Source organism: Lissotriton vulgaris, chromosome 2_1 (genome assembly GCF_964263255.1).
Source record: "Lissotriton vulgaris chromosome 2_1, aLisVul1.2, whole genome shotgun sequence".
Taxonomy (NCBI): domain Eukaryota; kingdom Metazoa; phylum Chordata; class Amphibia; order Caudata; family Salamandridae; genus Lissotriton; species Lissotriton vulgaris.
Genome location: NC_141687.1, coordinates 1968681997 through 1968702810, shown reverse-complemented (window position 1 = coordinate 1968702810; position 20814 = coordinate 1968681997). Strand labels below are relative to the sequence as shown.

Here is a 20814-nt window from a genome sequence, read left to right as displayed (position 1 = left end):
TGAAGGTGCCTTTGCTGTAGGCAAGCGCAAATGCTGCCCCAATCTGCCATTGCCTTCAGAAAGAAAAAGTAAATTTGGTTGCCAGTATTAACATGCTTGCATCAGACCTGGGAAAACTCCAATGGACAACCAGGAACTTGTAACAAATAGGTTATTCATAATTACGCCATTGAAGGCTGATTTGGCTCTTGAACGCAATAGATGATAGCAGTAGAAGACGCTCCAACATGTAAAGGACACATTCACCTCAATTGACCCAGACCTACTTGCTTTGCCAGTGCTCGTTTGATTTATTATCATTACTATCAAAACTTTATTAAAGTGATCGATTACTTCTCTCAGAAAAACAAATTCACAGGATTGAGGAAAAACTAGGATCTTCGTCAACAATTCTTACTAATTTTCTGAAGTGCATAACATTTTTGGCAACGAAAAATCTGGTTCAAATATTTCTATTGAATGGCTGCACCGTGGACAAAAAAAAAAAACAACAAAAAAAAATCAAGAAAACTCAAAGTTGAACAAGCCTTGCAGCTATGACTTGGAAAAGCTTTGGTAACACACTGGTGCTGTAGTCTCTGGCCATAATGAATGAAAACGTACAATTCAAGTGGAGATTGTAAGTCAACATGATTACTTGATAAGATATTTGAACTAAGTGAGTAAACAAAACCATATTCCGGTTAGGATACCTCCCAATGTCAAACATGTAGGTGTGATGATGGTATTAGAGGAAACAATATAGCTGAGGATGTCCTTTACGCACTAAACATACCTCTTTTCGATTTTATGAAATGCAGTTCTATTTTATGCTCCAGTCCCAGTTTATGCGGAAGTAAATATTCTGTGGGATTCATTAACAATCATGCCAGTATATTCTTCTTGAATTCAATTTTGTATGCTTTGAAGTGACACTTCCATACTAATGCACTGCATTTTTGGCATTGTTACAGATATCGCTGCTGTAATATCATGCTATTTCTACTTCAGTTATTACTGTTCTTTATAGGATTGTACTCATAATGTAACAACACTGTGGCAGCATTGCCCCTAGGGTAGCAATTTGTCATTATAATACGAGTCACTTACATTCGGTTACTAGTGTTGGGATATTACTATGGCTGTGTTTTATCCAGATATATTTTCTTAATTTTGCAAACTTTGAACAATTTTTATATTCAGATTATAAAAATATATTTCAGATAATAGTTATGCAGATGTACAAAAGAACTTTTCCAATCATTTTTTATTTTATGTTTTTTTCGTTTCCCTATGGGTGAGTAAACAAGGAGGTTTATGAAAGATGAACTAAAACAATGTCGGCTCTGTATAGCTGCATTGACACCTTCGTTTAGACATGCCATGATTGAGGGATGATAAGTTCCAATATGCATTATGCATCAAGTTTCTTCGATGATATATTACTTCTACAGTTCTTTGGCGTGTATAAAAAAAGTGTCATATTCTATATAAAAAATTTCCATCACTGTCAAAAAACTCTCGACCCTTTTGTACTACTTTCATGTTTGATTTGTATCCATTTTCTAATATAGACTCAAGTTCCTGTTCACTTAAGATCTCCCCATCCCACTCTTCATCTTGTTCTTGATGATAAGCTGACCGTTCATTTGTCTCACAGTCACTGATGAAGGTTGAAGTGGTTGATGGAGCCAAAGGTACAGTACCAGGATTCCCCAAGTGTGGTGGTTTGCTCATGCTAGGCAGCCTTTCCTTTGTCCGTCTTAATCTCTCTTGTGTAAACTTTGTTGGTGTTCCCATTATTTCCATGGATGTGCTGGCTTTTAGTTGCAACACCTCTGAACGTGAGTTATCCTTGCGGATATGCATGCCGGGAATCCTCTGCAGCTTCTCCATTCCAGGTTGTATTTCTACCAGGGGAGGATTTTCAGATGCAATATTGAAAGGTTTTGCAACTTTTGAAGAGGCTTGAGAAATCATTCTGCTTTTAGATTTCATGGCAACCTTTTCATCTTGCTTCAATTTTACAGTCAACGGAGGAGAAAACTTGCTTCTCAAAATTCTTCTGATCACATCAGTGTCCACATTAAACCCTTCGGCCAAATGGGGGATTGACCACTCTTCTGGAAATTCCTGGTTTAAGTGCCTAGATCCAACATGGAAAAGAAAGATAAATTAATAAATCTCAAAATGATAAACCAGATTGTATGATTCCACCTATCCCTATGTCATATTGCACTGTCACATTAAATTCCTCACCAGCAAGTGTAAAATTAATAAAGACTAACAAAGTCAATAGGCCTGGCTTTTTTTTTTTTACATTAAAGTGATTCTTGATTGATTAGCAAGTTTGATTTTTTAGATGGGAGAGTTGCTGAATGGCATATGTCAATGGTTAGATGGATGAGCATGTATGAATAAATGAGAAAATGCACTGATATGTTCACAGTGAGTTCATAGATGGGTGAATGTTTGAATACACGAGTACACTGATGGAAGGGTGAATTGCTGAGTGCCTGAATGGATTAAATGTATAGATTCATGCACATTACATCAATCCTGAAGGCTAAGGTTTCAGACAGCAGAAGTAAGACTGTTAAGAAAATGAATGAATCACCAATGTCATGCAAATGCAAGTATTACACTAAGGGTGGCACTGTTCCAAGAGTGCTTACAATATGTCACAAATTATTTTCATTATGCCTCTGTAAGCATATGGGTGGGCAGCATAATGCCAATATTGTCTACCAAATATCAAGAATTACCGCCATTTACATGTTCATATTTGCAACATAACTCACATGATGATTGGCATCTCCTTTCCTGAAATGAAATGTGCATGTCAGTCTGACCGTCTGACGTGTACTTCAGCTCTTCCCAACAAGTGTTGTGTATTTGGGGAGTCTGGGTAGGGGAGGAAGCACACAGACGCAGTCTCCCTGTGATCGGCTCAGAAGACCAAAAACCTTGGTACACAACCCCGCAGGAACGCCCATAATGGGGATATAAAAGGGGATGATGGACGGAGCGCTTGAGCAAATCAAACACTCACCCCCAGTCAACTGATCTGGGTTTAATTCATCACCATTCTTTAGCTCACTCCGCCACCCCAGTTCAGACATGGCCATATGCATATCAGTCTGACCCTGTGCCTCATGGGAACAGTCCAGCCCGAACTGCCAAAGCCATGTCTTCCCTGGACCGGAAACAAGCATCCTGGGACCGGTTTCTGGCATTGTAGCCGTCATCAGCCAGGCTAGCTTGAATCCAGTGGAAAAGTGAGCAAGGGACTCGCGTCTGAGCATACCCTGCCAACTTAGGGCGAACAAAGCGATACAAAAGGGGATGATGGGCGGAGCGCTTGAGCAAATCAAACACTCACCCCCAGTCAACTGATCTGGGTTTAATCCATCACCATTCTTTAGCTCACTCCGCCACCCCAGTTCAGACATGGCCATATGCATATCAGTCTGACCCTGTGCCTCATGGGAACAGTCCAGCCCGAACTGCCAAAGCCATGTCTTCCCTGGACCGGAAACAAGCATCCTGGGACCGGTTTCTGGCATTGTAGCCGTCATCAGCCAGGCTAGCTTGAATCCAGTGGAAAAGTGAGCAAGGGACTCGCGTCTGAGCATACCCTGCCAACTTAGGGCGAACAAAGCGATACAAAAGGGGATGATGGGCGGAGCGCTTGAGCAAATCAAACACTCACCCCCAGTCAACTGATCTGGGTTTAATCCATCACCATTCTTTAGCTCACTCCGCCACCCCAGTTCAGACATGGCCATATGCAAATCAGTCAGACCCTGTGCCTCATGGGAACAGTCCAGCCAGAACTGCCAAAGCCACGTCTTCCCTGGACCGGAATCAAGCACCCTAGGACCGGTTACTGGCTATCAGCCATCTTCAGCCAGGATAGCTCGACTCCAGTGGCGTAGTGAGCATGAACATGCAGCTCCCCGTGTGGAAAAGCAATATGGTTTGCATTGGTCCCAGGATGCTTGTTTCCGGTCCAGTGAAGGCATGGCTTGGCAGTTCGGGCGGGACTGTTACCATGAGGCACAGGGTCAGATTGATTTGCATATGGCCATGTCTGAACTGGGGTGGCAGAGTGAGCTAAAGAATGGTGATGGATTAAATCCAGATCAGTTGACTGGGGGTGAGTGTTTGATTTGCTCAAACGCTCCGTCCATCATCCCCTTTTGTACCGCTTCATAATGGGGAGGCAGACAGCACCAAGACATGGTGATAAAAATGGCTTGGTTTCATTCTCCATCCTGTTCAGCGGAACATGTATTAAAACAAGCATTTGCAATGCAATAGGTCTCGCATTAGGAACGTTTGAGCTATTGGTATTATAAATGACACATTTTTTATTTATGTGTTGGTTTTGAAAATAGGGAAATTAATAGCTTTGTCATTTACAATGCCAATAGTTATAACTTTCGCAAATGTGACACCTATAGCATTTGTAATGAATATGTGTTGTATTTACATAACTTAGATGTATTGATATTACAAATAATGGCTTTAAATGTGTTTTAATAATACTTAAATAAAAGTTATTGCAATTTATAATGCAATAGCTTAAACATTTGTAAATAACTTTTGTGACGATTATGTTTAGTGTATTTTATTATGACGAAAATCCAAGAACAGAAGGGAAATATTAACATCTTTTTGTGACATATGTTATAAAGCTTGAAACATTGAGAGAACATAGTTGAACCAGTTGTTGTTGAATGGTTGCACAGATTGATGCTGTGGTGGCGCTGAGTGACGTTGTGGTGGCGACGAGTGATGCTGTAGCGTTCAGTGATGCTGTGGTAGCGCATAGTGATGTTGTGGTGCCCCTGAGTGATGCTGTGGTGGTGCTGAGTGATGCTGTGGTGGTGCTGAGTGATGCTGTGGTGGTGCTGAGTGATGCTGTGGTGGTGTGATAGAGCGAGTGCGATAGATAGAGGGAGGGCAATAGCTAGATAGAGTGAAGGCGATAGCTAGATAGAGTGAGGGAGATAGATAGCTAGAGTGAGGGCGATAGATGGCTAGAGTGAGGGCGATAGATGGCTAGAGTGAGGGCGATAGATGGCTAGAGTGAGGGCGATAGATGGCTAGAGTGAGGGCGATAGATGGCTAGAGTGAGGGCGATAGATGGCTAGAGTGAGGGCGATAGATGGCTAGAGTGAGGGCGATAGATAGAGTGTGTAGGAGTGCAGAGTGTGCGAGGGTGCAGAGTGTGCAGAGTGTGCGAGGATGCAGAGTGTGCGAGGGTGCAGAGTGTGCGAGGGTGCAGAGTGTGCAGAGTGTGCGAGGGTGCAGAGTGTGCGAGGGTGCAGAGTGTGCGAGGGTGCAGAGTGTGCGAGGGTGCAGAGTGTGCGAGGGTGCAGAGGGTGCAGAGTGTGCGAGGGTGCAGAGTGTGCGAGGGTGCAGAGTGTGCGAGGGTGCAGAGTGTGCGAGGGTGCAGAGTGTGCGAGGGTGCAGAGTGTGCGAGGGTGCAGTGTGCGAGGGTGCAGTGTGCGAGGGTGCAGAGTGTGCGAGGGTGCAGAGTGTGCGAGGGTGCAGAGTGTGCGAGGGTGCAGAGTGTGCGAGGGTGCAAAGTGTGCGAGGGTGCAAAGTGTGCGAGGGTGCAAAGTGTGCGAGGGTGCAAAGTGTGCGAGGGTGCAAAGTGTGCGAGGGTGCAGAGTGTGCGAGGGTGCAGAGTGTGCGAGGGTGCAGAGTGTGCGAGGGTGCAGAGTGTGCGAGGGTGCAAAGTGTGTGTACCTAAGTATTTTTAGATGTGTGTGTGGGTGTTTATCAGTGTAACTATATGTGTCTAGCAATGTGAATGAGTCAGGTTCCTGAGCGTGTCTAGCAGTGTGTCTCTGTGTATGTCTCTAATAGCGTGACTATGGCTGTGCCTATCTTGCAACGCTTGTTTGTACCAAAGTCCTCGTAGCAGTTTGTGCGTGTTTAGCAATGTAACTATATGTGTCTACCATTAAGTATGTGTCAGGTGCCTGAGTGTGTCAGGCAGTGTGTATGTCGATGTGTTTGTCTCTAATCGTGTGAATATGGCAGTGCCAATCTTCCAGTGTTTGTGTGTACATAAGTGTTTCTGGCAGCACAACTATGTGTCTGGGAGCATGCATGTGCCAGGTGCCCGAGTGTGTCTAGCAGTGTGTGTATGTCTGTGTGTCTAATAGTGTGAATATGGCCATGCCTGTCTTTCAGTATTAGTGTGTATAGAAGTGTTTCTACTGGTGTGTGCGTGTTTAGCAGTGTAACTGTCTAGCAACATGTATATATCAGGTGCCTGCAGGTGTCTAACAGTGTGTGTGTGTGTGTCTAATAGTACGAATACGGCAGTGCCTGATTTGCAGTGTTTGTGTGTACTAATAATTGTTTCCAGAAGTGTATATCTGCGTATTCTGCAGAGTAGCTATATGTGACTAGCGACATGAATGTTTTAGGTGCCTGAGTTTGTCTAGCAGTGTGTCTGTGTGACTTGCAGTGTGTATGTCCCTGTGATAAATCACTCACTTTGAAGCATTCCTGTAAACTCTGTCAGCTGAAGTTTGAGCCAATGTACACAAGGCACAGAGATTAGATTGTGAGTTCACAAACAGACGCTGCCGCTTCCTTTTGTTTTTTAACAGACGAGCGAGACAGAAAGGTTAATAATTAACCATTTTAAGTACACCAAGTACTTTAAAATTATGGCCAAATATAGGTATCATTTACACTTTTGGGGGGGTTAACATATTTGTAAGGCTTCTTCGGAGAATTAACATAGTAAATATAAAATCGGCAGGAAACACACATTATTTGTAACACGTTCAACACGATGAAAGGATTTCTTCACTGCCTTTTCAATCATTGTTTCCACTTTGCGTGATGTTGGTTACTAAACTAGTTTCACATGGAAATCTAGATCATGCACTCCTTCCCCTCACTGAGCATTCGGGTTGCATTTCCGTGGACCACCTGACAAAGAACCACAAGCATCTCCTTCAGTTGTTTGCAAGATGCATTTAAATGACTTCAGTGAAAAGCAGTTTCCGGAGAAGCAATGAAAATGTTCACCAACACCCAAACACTGTTACAGTCTTGTATGTAAATCACCAAACGAAATAAGATTCCAAAGTACTGCAATCCAGTTTTTACCAGCATGGCGCCATGTTTCCACTCCACGGTATTCATTTACCAAATCAGTTCTTTCTGGGAGTTTAAGGTTTATTTTCCTTTTTTGATCAAACTACAGCGCACCAATTATTTGTAAGAGAGAACCGGACGGGGGTTGTGGACCTGGGGCAATCACTGACCGGCCCGCAGAGATCTGACAACCTTATTATGCAAGGATGGACGGGGGCGGAGGGATAATCGCTCGATCCAGCGCCTTTCCAGAGTCATGAAGCGCCTGTTGCGCTGTTCGGTACCCTCCACCTGTTTGTGGGAGTAGAGAACCGTGGGGTGTTACCTGCATAGTGTTGTTTCAATGCCATTTTTAAATGTACGGCGCCAACTGCGTGTGTACAGCGCTTTATCAAGGTGGATGGAACACAATGGTCAGGTGTACAGCGTGCTAAGGAACTTTCCGGCGCTGTCCACAAGGGGGCATTGGCGGATACACAATGACGGCTCCAGTCTGTAATGTTCTGTTGGAGTCGTTGAGAATGAATACGGTTCTATGGGTTGGGTTGGTAATTATGCGGGAAGGCGTTATATAGTTTTGTTGCTCCTTGTCTGCTTTTGCTACTCGGGACTCTGTGATTAGGACAGCTCGGTGGGTACACTGCATGTTACTGCGCGCAGCATGAAGGCCAGTTTTCAAACGTCACATTAGTACCATTTATTCTGTATAGCCTGGCGCGTTCAATCAATCAAGTAATTTGTAAAGCGCACTACATACATGTAAGGGTTTCAAGGCGCTCGGGGTGGAGGGGGTGGTGCTGCTGCTACTGGTCGAAGAGCCAGGTCTTGAGTTGTCCCCTGAAGGTCAGCAGGTCTTCGGTTTGTCGTAAGTAGAGGGGGAGGTTGTTCCAGGTCCTGGAGGCGCGGTGGGAGAAGGACCTGCCTCCGGAGGTTGTTCTACGGATACGCGGGATCGTGGCTAGGGCGTGGTCGGCAGAGCGGAGTTTCCAGTTGGGTACGTAGAAAGAGAGTCGGTTGTTGAGATAGGCTGGTCGGTCTTGTGGAGTGCCTTGTGTGTGTGGATCAGGAGCTTGAAGGAGATTCTCCTTTCAAGGGGGTGCCAGTGCAGGTTCCTTAGGTGGGGGTGATGTGGTCACGGGACGTCGAGTATCAGGCGTGCAGAGGCGTTCTGAATTCTCTGTAGTCTGTTGATGAGCTTGGACGAGGCTCCGGCGCAGAGGGCGTTTCCGTAGTCGAGTCTGCTGCTGACGAGGGCCTGGGTGAGTGTTTTCCTCGTGTTTGTCGGGATCCATCTGTAGATCTTGCGGAGCATGCGGAGGGTGTTGAAGCAGGCGGAGGAGACTGCGTTGACTTGTTTGGTCATGGTGAGTTTTGAGTCGAGGATGATTCCCAGGTTGCGTGCGTGATCGGTGGGGGCCGGGGGGATCCCCCAGTTTTTGTGGTCCACCATGAGTCGTCCCATGCTGAGGGGGTGGAGCCGAGGATGAGGATCTCCGTCTTGTCTGTGTTCAGCTTGAGTCGGCTTTCCTTCATCCAGTCGGAAATTGCCTTCATCCCCTGGTGGAGGTTGGATTTGGCGGTGAGAGGGTCCTTGGTGAGGGAGAGGATCAGCTGCATGTCGTCGGCGTAGGAGATTATGTTGAGGTCGTGCTGTCGGGCGATGCGTGCTAGTGGTGCCATGTACACATTGAACAGCGTCTGGCTGAGTGAGGATCCTTGAGGGACGCCGCAGATGATCTCGGAGGCCTCGGACCGTAAAGGGGGGAGGCGGACTCTCTGAGTTCTGCCGGTGAGGAAGGAGGTGGTCCAGTCCAGGGCTTTCTCCTGGATCCCTGCGTCTTGGAGCCGCGTGCAAATTGTGTGGTGGCAGACTGTGTCGAAGGCAGCGAGAGATCCAGGAGGATGAGGGCCGCCGTCTTGCCTTTGTCTAGAAGGATTCTGATGTCGTCTGTGGCGGCGATGAGGGAGGTCTCAGTGCTCTGGTTGCTGCGGAATCCTGATTGGGAGGGGTCCAGGATGTTGTTGTCTTCGAGGTGACGGGTGAGCTGGGTGTTAACTATCTTCTCGATGACATTTGTTGGGAACGGAAGCAGGGAGATGGGCCGGAAGTTCTTGAGGTCGCTCGGATCCGCCTTGGGTTTCTTCAGTAGGGCGTTGAACTCTGCGTGCTTCCAGTTCTCAGGGAAGGTGGCGGTCTCGAAGGAGAGGATGATTATTTTGTGCAGTTGGGGTGAGATGGAGTTGCTGGCTTTGTTGAAGATGTGGTGCGGGAGAGGGTCGGACGGGGATCCGGAGTGGATTGTGTCCATGGTCTTGATGGTGTCCTCTATGTTCACGTTGGCCCAGGTTGTCAGGGTGTCGTGGGCGGTGGTGGGGTGCGGTGGGTCCGGTGCGACAAGGTCTGCAGCGGTCGTACAGGGTTTGAAACTGTCATGGATGTCGGTGATTTTCCGGTGAAAGAAGGTGGCGAGGGAGTCGCACAGGGCTTGCGATGGTGGGAGGTCGTTGGCACTGGAGCTGGAGAGTTCCTTCATGATTGTGAAGAGCTCCTTGCTGTTGTGTGCGTTGTTGTCAAGGCGGTCTGTTAAGGAGGTTCTTTTGGCAGTCCTGATGAGGTGGTGGTGGTTGCGGAGGGCGTCTTTGTGGGCAGCGCGGCTGTCTGGTGTCTTGTCGTTGTGCCATATGTTCTCCAATTTCCGGTAGGTGCGTTTGGAGTCGAGGAGTTCCGGGGTGAACCAGCTGACTCTTTTGCTGGTGTCTGTTTGTGGGGGTTTTTCAGCGGGGATACAGTGTTAGCGCAGTCATTCATCCAGCGTTCGAGGGGGAGTACGTCCTCATCTGGGTTGGTGAGGTTAGTCGGAGGATTGAGTGCGAGGCTTGTCTGTAGTTGTTCTTCAGAGACTTTGCCCCAGCAGCGGCGGGGGGGCTGTAGGGGGCGGTGGTGTGTGTGGGGTTTTCGGAAGGAGAAGTGGATGCAGTGGTTGTCTGTCCAGGTGAGTTCGGAGCCGTGGCAGAAGGTGACCTGGGGTCTTGAGGAATAGATGGCAATCAGTGTGTGGCCGGCGATGTGAGTCGGCGTCGTGACGAGCTGTTTCAGTATGAGGTTGGCGATCAGGGTGGAGGAGTGGTTGTCATTGTTGTTCTCCAGGTGATAGTTCAGGTCTCCGAGGAGGATGTAGTCGGTGGAAGTCAGCGCGTGCGAGCTGATGAGGTCGGCGATGGAGTCACAGAATTGAGGCCGGGGTCCTGGCGGTCTGTGGACGAGGGTGCCTCTTAGGGTGGTCTTGGGGTCCGTGTGGATCTGGAAGTGCATGTGTTCGGCGGTGCTGAGGGTGTCGTTGGTGTTTGTTGAGATCCGGATGGTGTTTTTGTGGACAATGACAATTCCTCCTCCGGCCCTGTTGGTGCGGTCTTTGCGGTTGATCATTTACCCGTCTGGGATGGCTATGGCGATGTCTCGTGAGGAGGCTTAGTTCATCCAGGTCTCGGTGAGGAAGGCGACGTCCAGTGAAGCGTTGTCGAGTAGGTCCCAGAGTTCTAGGGCGTGTTTGTGTGCGGAGCGGGTGTTGATCAGGATGCATCTAAGCTGGCTGGGTACCGTCGTGGCAGGCGTCTTGGCGCTTTCGAGGCAGGAGAAGCTGCAGTTCCGGCAGGTGAAGGGACCATGGGTGCGCTTCGGGCAGCCTTGCAGCAGGTGTGGGTCCTTCCTGGGTTGAGAGCGACGAGGGTGCTGGCGTCGTAACCGAGGCGGTCTTCATGGCTGGTGCGGGGGCCAGAGGTTCTGGCGCTGGGCACGGTCCAGGCGCAGACGCGCTTGCCTTAGGCGTGCTGCCATATATGGTGAGGTGGGGAGGGAGGAGCAGCTGGGAGGCGAGGGACGGGTGAAGCGAATGGGCGCGGAGGGGGCGGGCCGCAGGGGAAGCAGCGGCGGAGACAGTGGAAAGGAGACTGGCGCGGGGCACAGACTCAAGAGGGGGGGCACAGAAAAGAGCACAAGGGGTACAAAATCAACATGGCAAAAAAAGGCACAGAAATCAGCACAGGAGTACAATGTAAACGGAGGCACAAAAGTTGGCGAGGGGTACAGAATAAAAGGGGGCACAGAAGCAAAGCGGCGAGCGTGGGGCCAGGCGGGCACAGGCAGTTACAGGCACACACAATAAACCGGGTACAAACCTAAGGCCACCACTGGCCACCAGGGATGAGGCGCAGGTGGAAGCCTGCGGGTGGTGGAGGGCCTCGATATCACTGGCTGCAGCAGGGACAGCAGAGATGCAGGTGGAGCTGCAGCGGGGTGAGCAACCTACCAGGAAGGTCAAGGGTCGCTCTCTTCACCGCTGCGTGGCCGCCATATATGGGAAGGTGGGGAGGGAGGAGCAGCTGGGAAGCGAGGGACGGGTGGAGCGAATGGGCGCGAGGCCGCAGGGGAGGCAGCGGCGGGGACGGTGGAAAGGAGACCGGCGCGGGGCGGGACTCGAGAGGGGGGCACAGAAAAGAGCACAAGGGGTACAAAATCAACGGGGCACAGAAGGCACAGAAGTCAGCAGAGGGGTACAATGTAAACGGAGGCACAGAAGTTGGCGAGGGGTACAGAATAAAAGTGGGCACAGAAGCAAAGCAGCGAACGGGGGGCAGGGGGCACAGGCAGTTACAGGCACACACAATAAAGCCGGTACAAACGTAAGGCCACCACTGGCCACCAGGGATGTGGCGCAGGTGGAAGCCTGCGGGTGGTGGAGGGCCTCGATATCACTGGCGGCAGCAGGGACAGCGGGGATGCAGGTGGAGCTGCAGCGGGGGGCGACCTACCAGGAAGGTCACGGGTCGCTCTCCTCACCGCTGCGCGGCCGCCATATATCAAAATGTGGGTGTACATTTAAAATGCTCACTACTGATTTAATATTGCTTTTGATAGTGGTCACTCGTAACGGAGTTTTAAAAGTCGCTTTATAGCGCAGTATGAGCATGATCCTGTTAATGCAATAAACGTTTATATTTTACACCTCTCACTCAATGCATGTGCATGTTACCTATTTATGCCATGGTGTTGCCCCCATGTGTGTCTAGGAGTTAATGTGTAAAGGCAGCGGATGTGATTGTGAATTTCCCGGGAGGGGGGCGGGGGGAATGCCAGCAGGAAGGGAGGGGGTGACAAATGGTGCGCAGGAGCAAGTGGGAGGATGGAGTGGTAGAGGGGAAATGATGTAGATCAAAGCGCTTTCCTGTTGTCAGTGGCCGCAGGCAGGCAAACGGTGAGCGCGCGCCCGTCGCACATGAACTGTGTGTGCTGCGCTTTTTCGGAGCATTTCTGAAGTGCCTACATAAGCTAACGCATGCGCTAGCGGAGACAAGACCTAAAAAATGGGTGCAACTGATGGAACTGTGCGCAAGTCACAAGGGTGTGGAGTTTAGAACTTAATTGTGGCTTGCCAATTATACAACAGCTCCTGTCATGGCCTCAGGCACAGTGAGCACTGTTTACACTTGGCTCTGCCTGAGCACGAGTTAGTCCTTCACGGTATTTCCAGCCATCGGAGTCATTACCCAACAGGAGTGTGGTTCAGCCTGCAGGGAGTAGAAGATAAGTCAATATGTAATAAACATACTCATGGAAAGACGAGACAAATGCAGCACTAAAGAGTATTTGGTGAATCCAGCAGCGATCTTAAAAAGCGTGCACTGCCGTGAGTGCAGCACTTTTCAGAATTGCCTCCGTAAAGTGTACTCCATTCGGTCAGTTTTGGTATTTACACTTTGTCTATTTTTAAACTTAAATGCATCAATTTAAGGAAATCTAATTAATTCAAATGATTGCATTTCTTTCCTGTTGTGCATGGCCAAGATTAATAAATAATCATTATACAATTGCCAATTTCTACTGTGTTTCAATACCCTTACTATGTGACTCATACCCCGTGCTCTCTTGAAAGGTAAATGTGCCGGCTTTCACATCAGTAGCATACTTTGGTTACTGCATTAAAAAAAACTTTCATAAAAACAGGTTTGCCATACTAGTGAGTAAACTGCGATTTTACTTTTGCTAGCGTCGTCTGGTTTTAAATAAAAAACAGGCACATTTTTGTCGGGGTCAGTAGACGTGAAAGCATCTCCGAATGAACGGATGTGATTCAACAGCAATATACGTAGAGCAGCACGTAGTACAATTGGACTGTAATGCGAATAAACACGTCTACAGGCTCCTTTTTTTCACCCACCACCCAACAACAGTCTTAAAGGGAAACAACAAACTCAGGTGCAAAGAGGAAGCATCAAACTCACATATCGTCATTCACACGCAGGGTCGTACGTACTCGGTCAAGGTAGCATTTCAATTATGTGTAGTGTCAGCAGGGGCTATAGCGGGAAGACAGCTGATTGCTACATGGAGGAGGGGGGGGGGAACAGACTAGCCCAATGGGCCGCCCGGCCAGGGAGGTGGGGTCACAGCGTGAAGAAAGTTAGTCGCACATACTCTCAAACAGTGCACTTATAGTGTCGCCCCACAGCCACGGAGCACCAACCCATTCGCGCATCACCCATACATGCGGTCTCGCGTGCAGCTTCCAATACATCATCCCATGTCATCAGACACTTCCACCGCGGGCGAGTCTCCAGAAGCAGTGGAATCCTCCCGCTCCCTTGCCCACTGCAGAAATGGTTCCCATATGTCCTTTGGTCGTGAGGCGGTGGGCATCGATTCCCAGTAGTGCGTGAGCTGCGCGTTTCCATACGTCACATCTCTCACCCATGCAGTGAACGTGGGTGAAGCTTTGCGGCCCCAATGTATCGCCACTTGCCTCTTGGCGTAGAGGAGCAACAGTGCATGTAGCTTCCTCTCCCCGGGCTCCGTGTCCTGTACATAGCCTAGCAAACCTAGAAGGGGGGACGGCGCAACTGTTCTGTGTAGGATTTGGCTAATGGCGGTGAAAATGTCTGACCAGTTCTTCGAGCTTAGGGCAGCTCCACGCCACAAGCAGAAAGGACGCGTCAGCCCTGCCACATTTCCAGCACGCGGCATCGTCACGGATGCCCATGCGGTGTAACAATACCGGTGTGCGTTAGTATCGGTGCAAGAACTTGAAGTGAACCAACCGCAACTTGTAATTCGGTGACAGCGCTGTGAGTTGCTTACAGCAATATTCCCATATGTCATCCGTAAGGGGCGTCTCCAGGTCAGCACTCCAAGCCTGCATAGCGGAGGGCACAGTTATCGGTGACTGCTCCTGCATGCAGTTGTACAATCGAGACACCAACTTCTTTGGAGAGGGCCTCGAAAGCAAGTTCTGGAGGGCAGTTGTGGTGCTGGCGAATCCTGGCCGCCAGAGGGTCCATAGCGATGGCAAAAAGTAGTGGGGACAAGGGTCAGCCCTGTCTTGTCCCCCTAGAGATGGCAAAGGGTTTAGATATGAGCCCGTTTACACTCACTCGAGCCCTGGGCGCATCGTACAACAGTCTGATAAGGGTTATGAAGTTGTGGCTAAATACCATCCTGCCTAGAATTCGGAACAGGTACGGCCATTCTAAAGAATCAAACGCTTTAGTGGCGTCCAGGAACACCACAGCAGCTTGTATGGAGGGATGTAAATAATGCAGAACAGAAAAGATCGTTCTGAGGTTGTGCGATGTGGCCCGGCCAGGAATAAATCCCGATTGGTCAGCGAGTGCGACTATCGGCAATAAAGGTTGTAGCTTGTCCGCAATAATTTTAGCATAGATTTTGGCGTCCACATTGATAAGGGAAAGGGGACGATATGAGTCAAGGGACTGGCAGTTCTTGTCGGGTTTTAGCAGGGTTATAATCAATGCTTCACGCATCGAATCCGGGAGGGAGTTCAGTTCCAGAGCTTCAGCAAACACCGAGTGTAGTTTCGGGGCGAGCTCCTCAGCATACGTCTTATAAAAGGCGGTCGTCAGACCATAAGGGCCAGGGGCTTTGTTCGCGGGCATGCTTTTGATCACCTGAGTTATGTCCCGAACGGTCACGGGGACATCCATATATTGACGATGGAGGTCATTGAACCAGATGAGGGCAATGGAGTCTAGGAAGTTGTCCAGGGAAGCTGGGGTCGCGGGTTGCCTAGTTGTGTACAGGGATGAGTAAAACTCGGTGAACGCATCAAGGACGGCTTCCTGTCCAACAACTAGGGATCCCTCGCTATTCTGAATGGAATGCACGTAATGTGTCTGCGCTCGAGGGGCTATCAAACGAGCTAGAGTTCTACTAGGTCTGTCCCCTTCCCCGTACCTACGGGCCTCTGCCTGTTTCCTCAGGAACTTCACCTCCCTCTGCGCCTCCTCATTAAATGCAAGTAGTTTGGATTTCATTTGGCCAGCAAGGTCTAGTGTAGGGTCTCGACAGAAGGCCAGGTCCAGCTCCTGCAGCTCACGCTCCAATTGGGACAGTGTTTGACGAATGGTCCGCAATACCCCGGCTTGTCTCGCGATACATTGGCCCCGAATTACCGCTTTGAAAGCGTCCCACACAATAGCTTCCGATGAAGCCGACCCCTCGTTGTTTTCAAAATACTGCACAATATCTGCCCTAATTTCTTCAGTGAAAACTTGGGTCTGTGAGGGCGTGGGGGGGCAGGCGCCATGAAAACGCCTTATTGGCGGCATTGGGTACGCGCAGCTCCAACATGCAGGGGGCGTGGTCCGAGAGTGATCTAGCTTGGATGTCCACCTCCCCAACCCAAGTCGCCACAGCAGGAGACACCAACCAGAAGTCCAGGCGGGACCAAGCAGCGTGATGGCATGTAATACAAGTTCCTACTTTGTCCCCGGGGTGTCTAGTTCTCCATACATCAGACAGCAAGCCCTCATCCATCACATCAAGAATCGCCTGACGCGCTTTAGCATGCGTGGGCCTCCCTACGCCTCTACGGTCTAGATCATCGTTGAGTACCACATTGAAATCTCCCCCCAGAGCAATCTGTGGGCAATCTAGCAGCATTATCTGTGCCCAAACGTTCCGAAAGAAGTCTGGATCATCCACATTCGGACCATATACGGCAGCTAGTGTCAGTGGTCTCCCCTGCAACGAGCCGTGGACAATGACATATCTCCCTTCTTTATCGAGCACACAAGTGTGTTCCCTCCAGTCTAGCCCCCTACGGATGAGTATGGCCACACCTCTGGCATAGTTCGAGTAAATGGCCGAGTATACATGCGACCATCTAGAGTGTTTCAATCTGGCCGAGGGGGTTGTGTTGAGGTGTGTCTCTTGGAGAAAACATATGTCCACATTATGTCTAGCAAGCATACCATGCATTAGCCTAGCTTTTTTATAGTCCCCTAAACCCCGGATGTTCCAGGTCCACAGTTTAACCCCCCCCATTTCGGAAATCATGTGGAGGCATCAAGGCCTCTCTCGCGTCCGCCCCTGCAGTCCATCCCAATCCCACCCGAAGTACGCACAGCAGAACCCCTTGCAGTAGATAAAACATATGACATCCTGTAGTGCACCCTATAATAACTATAACCAAATCCCCCAACAACCCCCTCCTCCCCCACCCTCACCAACCCCCCAATCAGGTTGTGACAAATCCCCCCAGAGCCCTGAATAGCGCTCAGGTCAACTAGAAACAGGAACAGTGGGAGACACCCCATGGGGGCGTGGTGCTCCCGGCCTACACCCCTGATTGCTCAGGGTGGCTGCACATGGAAGGAGAGTACCGCAGCTCGAAGGGTGCCTCGCCCCACAGTATGTCCACTTTTTAGTCCGGAATGCAGAAAGAGCAGCTCAAACACGGAGTATGACTCACAACCGGGTACCCATATCGAAATGCACAGTGAGGTCAGGCCATAAGAAACAGTTCACCTCTAAATACAGCAGCAGGTAGCTCTCGTAGTCCAAATGAGGTAGTTCCAACTAGGGGAACTCACACCCCAGGCTGCCACAGGCCTTTCAATCGTTGTCGCTCAGCTGTCCAGTGTCTTCTCCCTGTCGCGGCGATTTGCGCCGTGCCCCTGGGCCACAGATGTGCTTAGCAAATTTCATAGCCGATTGTGCATCCGTGAAAAAGTGGGCGGTATGCTCATGTAGCACCTTCAGTTTCGCCGGATAAAGTAAGGAGTACTGGACCCTGGCTTGCATCAGCAGTTTCTTGGCCGGCATGAATTCCTTCTTGGCCGCTTGGACAAGGGGAGTAAAGGCAGGGTAAAAGGAGATGTGGTTGCCTTTGTGAGTGATCTTACCCTTCTCCCTGGCAAGTCAGAGTATGTGATCCCTGTCCTGAAAGTTCAACAGCTTTGCAAGGATAGGGCGAGGAGTAGCGCCCGGCGGTGGTTTCTTACCAAGAGCCCTGTGCGCTCTCTCGACCGTGAAGACTTGGGAAAGTTCCGGATCAAATAGTTCATGCAAGAGATCTGTCACAAACACCTCCATTTTCCCAGTGTTGTCCGTTTCCGGAATGCCCGTGATTCTAATGTTCGATCTCCGGGAACGCGCTTCCAAATCGTCTGCCTTATGGCGTAGAGATTCCAGTTCCCGCTCAATGTTGGTTAAGTGCTGTTTGGTGTGTTGCTGGAACTCGCAGCACTCCGTATTTCTATTCTCCAGGCAGTCCAGTCGCGTCTCATGCGCATCTACTTTGGTCTTAACAGCATCCAGTTGCGAGGACATGGCGTCCAGCTTAGAGTCTATACTTTTAAGGCTTGACCTGACCTCCATGATCAATGCCCCGAAATCAATGTCTGCAGCAGGACCCTGCGAAGGGGGCGCCTCAGTTTCCGGCGTAGTCTGCTTGGTCTTTTGTTTCTGTTCAAAGGTGAGTCTTTGCTGCCTCGCTTCATTTTTACCCCCCCCCATCATGAACGTGGGGAGGCACAGCTCTGTGGGGTGTTCAACGTAGGACTCGTCTCAGCTCTCTCCGGAGCACCCGGTGGATCAGATCCCACACACCAGGCAGGCGTAAGTTAGGCACGTGCACAGTTTTGGAAGGAGAGGCAGACGGCAGCAAGATGTCGGCCCTGTACACCCAATGGGATGTGTAAAGAGTAGCAGTCCCGGCCGATCACAGCGGGTGCAGGGGCGCACCGGGACCCCGTCTCGTCTTCAGCCCGCGACCGGACTTCGCCACCCTTAGGGTCAGTGGTCAGTGGTCCGTGGTCCACACCTCCGCCACCCGCTGCAGCAGCGCCCCGCGTATGTGGCCTCCCAAGTACACCAGCCTCCGATGCAGTGGCAGGAGGCAGTTTGTATGGCAGGGGTTGCTGGGGCACAGGGACGTGTCAGGCAGGGTAGGCAGCAGTGGAGTCCAGCCACGAGTCACGGGACAGTGAGCGTCTCCCACAGCCCCACGCTGCAGAGACAAAATGGCGGTTCCACCCCAGTCTGTTTTCGGATCAGCACATATGTGATCTCCGCATCTCGCCCCTTCCTCAGCTGACCTCCGCCGGGTCTAAGACTCCCTCTCCCGCGGTGCAGCCGTTTCAAGCACAGTACCTGTGGGTGCGGCGGGTCGGGGAAGTCCGACGCTCTCTCCGCCACTCGGGCAGCCAGGCCTCACAAACCCCGGGCCGGAGTAGAAGGTCGCCGCCGCATAGGTCTCCACAGCAGCCGGCCTCCGCAGGCAGTCGCGCCGGACCAGATGTCGGGGGCCGTATCTCGCTCCCCGGACGTCCGAGTCCCTGGAGGATTTGGTCGAGTTCGCCTCAAGGTGTCAGCAGCTCAGGCATCTGCAAAGCAGGGCCCCTCGAGGACGCGGTGCAGGATAGTGCAGGATTTATTATGTGCAGCCGGCGGAGCTCGCTCACAGAGCGGCCATTTCGCTTCCCGGCTGGCCACGCCCCCCGACAAGAATGGTATTTAATACTAAAACCCATTTACAGATTTCGTCCTATGGGAAATTTTAATGGCTCTTGAAAAGTCAATAGACCTTTGCCACCATTTTAGAATGTTTACAACAGGGGGTGGTGAGGGACAGAGTCTCTGAATTAAGCAGAAAGCTCTCACCCAGTCAAGAGATCAGGGCTAGATCCAACACCGTTTTTTAGCTCACTGCACCATCCCAGTTTCAGAACCTGGCTGTATGCAAATTAGTCTGTTCCTGTCCCAGTGCATGATGGGAACAGGGCAAACCAAACTACAAAAGCCAATTCTTACACTGGGAAGGAAACAAGCTCCCGGGGACCGGTTTCTGGCATTACAGCCGTCTTCGGCCCGGTTTGCTTGAATCCTGATGGTGCAATGAGCAAGGGTCTCACATCTGAGAATACCCTTCCACGCTTAGGGTGGACAAAAATATTTACAACAGGGGGTGGTGAGGGACAGAGTCTCTGAATTAAGCAGAAAGCTCTCACCCAGTCAAGAGATCAGCGCTAGATCCAACACCGTTTTTTAGCTCACTGCACCATCCCAGTTTCAGAACCTGGCTGTATGCAAATTAGTCTGTTCCTGTCCCAGTGCATGATGGGAACAGGGCAAACCAAACTACAAAAGCCAATTCTTACACTGGGAAGGAAACAAGCTCCCGGGGACCGGTTTCTGGCATTACAGCCGTCTTCGGCCCGGTTTGCTTGAATCCTGATGGTGCAATGAGCAAGGGTCTCACATCTGAGAATACCCTTCCACGCTTAGGGTGGACAAAAATATTTACAACAGGGGGTGGTGAGGGACAGAGTCTCTGAATTAAGCAGAAAGCTCTCACCCAGTCAAGAGATGAGGGCTAGATCCAACACCGTTTTTTAGCTCACTGCACCATCCCAGTTTCAGAACCTGGCTGTATGCAAATTAGTCTGTTCCTGTCCCAGTGCATGATGGGAACAGGGCAAACCAAACTACAAAAGCCAATTCTTACACTGGGAAGGAAACAAGCTCCCGGGGACCGGTTTCTGGCATTACAGCCGTCTTCGGCCCGGTTTGCTTGAATCCTGATGGTGCAATGAGCAAGGGTCTCACATCTGAGAATACCCTTCCACGCTTAGGGTGGACAAAAATATTTACAACAGGGGGTGGTGAGGGACAGAGTCTCTGAATTAAGCAGAAAGCTCTCACCCAGTCAAGAGATGAGGGCTAGATCCAACACCGTTTTTTAGCTCATTGCACCATCCCAGTTTCAGAACCTGGCTGTATGCAAATTAGTCTGTTCCTGTCCCAGTGCATGATGGGAACAGGGCAAACCAAACTACAAAAGCCAATTCTTACACTGGGAAGGAAACAAGCTCCCGGGGACCGGTTTCTGGCATTACAGCCGTCTTCGGCCCGGTTTGCTTGAATCCTGATGGTGCAATGAGCAAGGGTCCCCGGTAGCTTGTCTCCTTTCTGGTGAAGAATTGGCTTGGTAGTTTAGTCTGCCCTGTTCCCATGATGCACTGGGCCAGGGACAGACTGATTTGCATATAGCCAGGTTCTGAGCTGGGATGGTGCAGTGAGATAAATAACGGTGATGGATCACGCCCTGATCTTTGGACTGGGTAAGAGTGGTCTGCTTAATTCAGACACTCTGTTCATCACCACCCCCTTTTCTGAACCATTTTAGAATGGAGCTAGAACGAAAACAAACTATGCATATATCATCAAGAGTCAGATTATTAATGTCCAGTCAATGATGAGAGGTAGATGAACTTTTCAACACATTTATTTATCTTAACGGATTAGTATTGTTTTGTCATCGTTATTCAGATTAGTGGATTTACAGAAATATTAATAAAAAGATTAATTAGTGACCGCCTAAATTAATACTAAGTGTTAAATAAAGGAAA

At 49.9% G+C, this 20814-nt stretch overlaps 1 protein-coding gene across 1 annotated transcript in view; it reads right to left on the bottom strand.

The window, feature by feature from the left end:
* Positions 1–283: 283 nt before the first annotated feature.
* NGRN (neugrin, neurite outgrowth associated) overlaps positions 284–20814 on the bottom strand; it is a 53477-nt gene continuing 32946 nt past the window's right edge. The window contains exon 3 of the mRNA XM_086958167.1: positions 284–2125. Coding sequence (XP_086814293.1) covers positions 1459–2125 — 667 coding nt within the window. The 3' untranslated portion in view covers positions 284–1458. The remainder of the gene's footprint in view (positions 2126–20814) is intronic.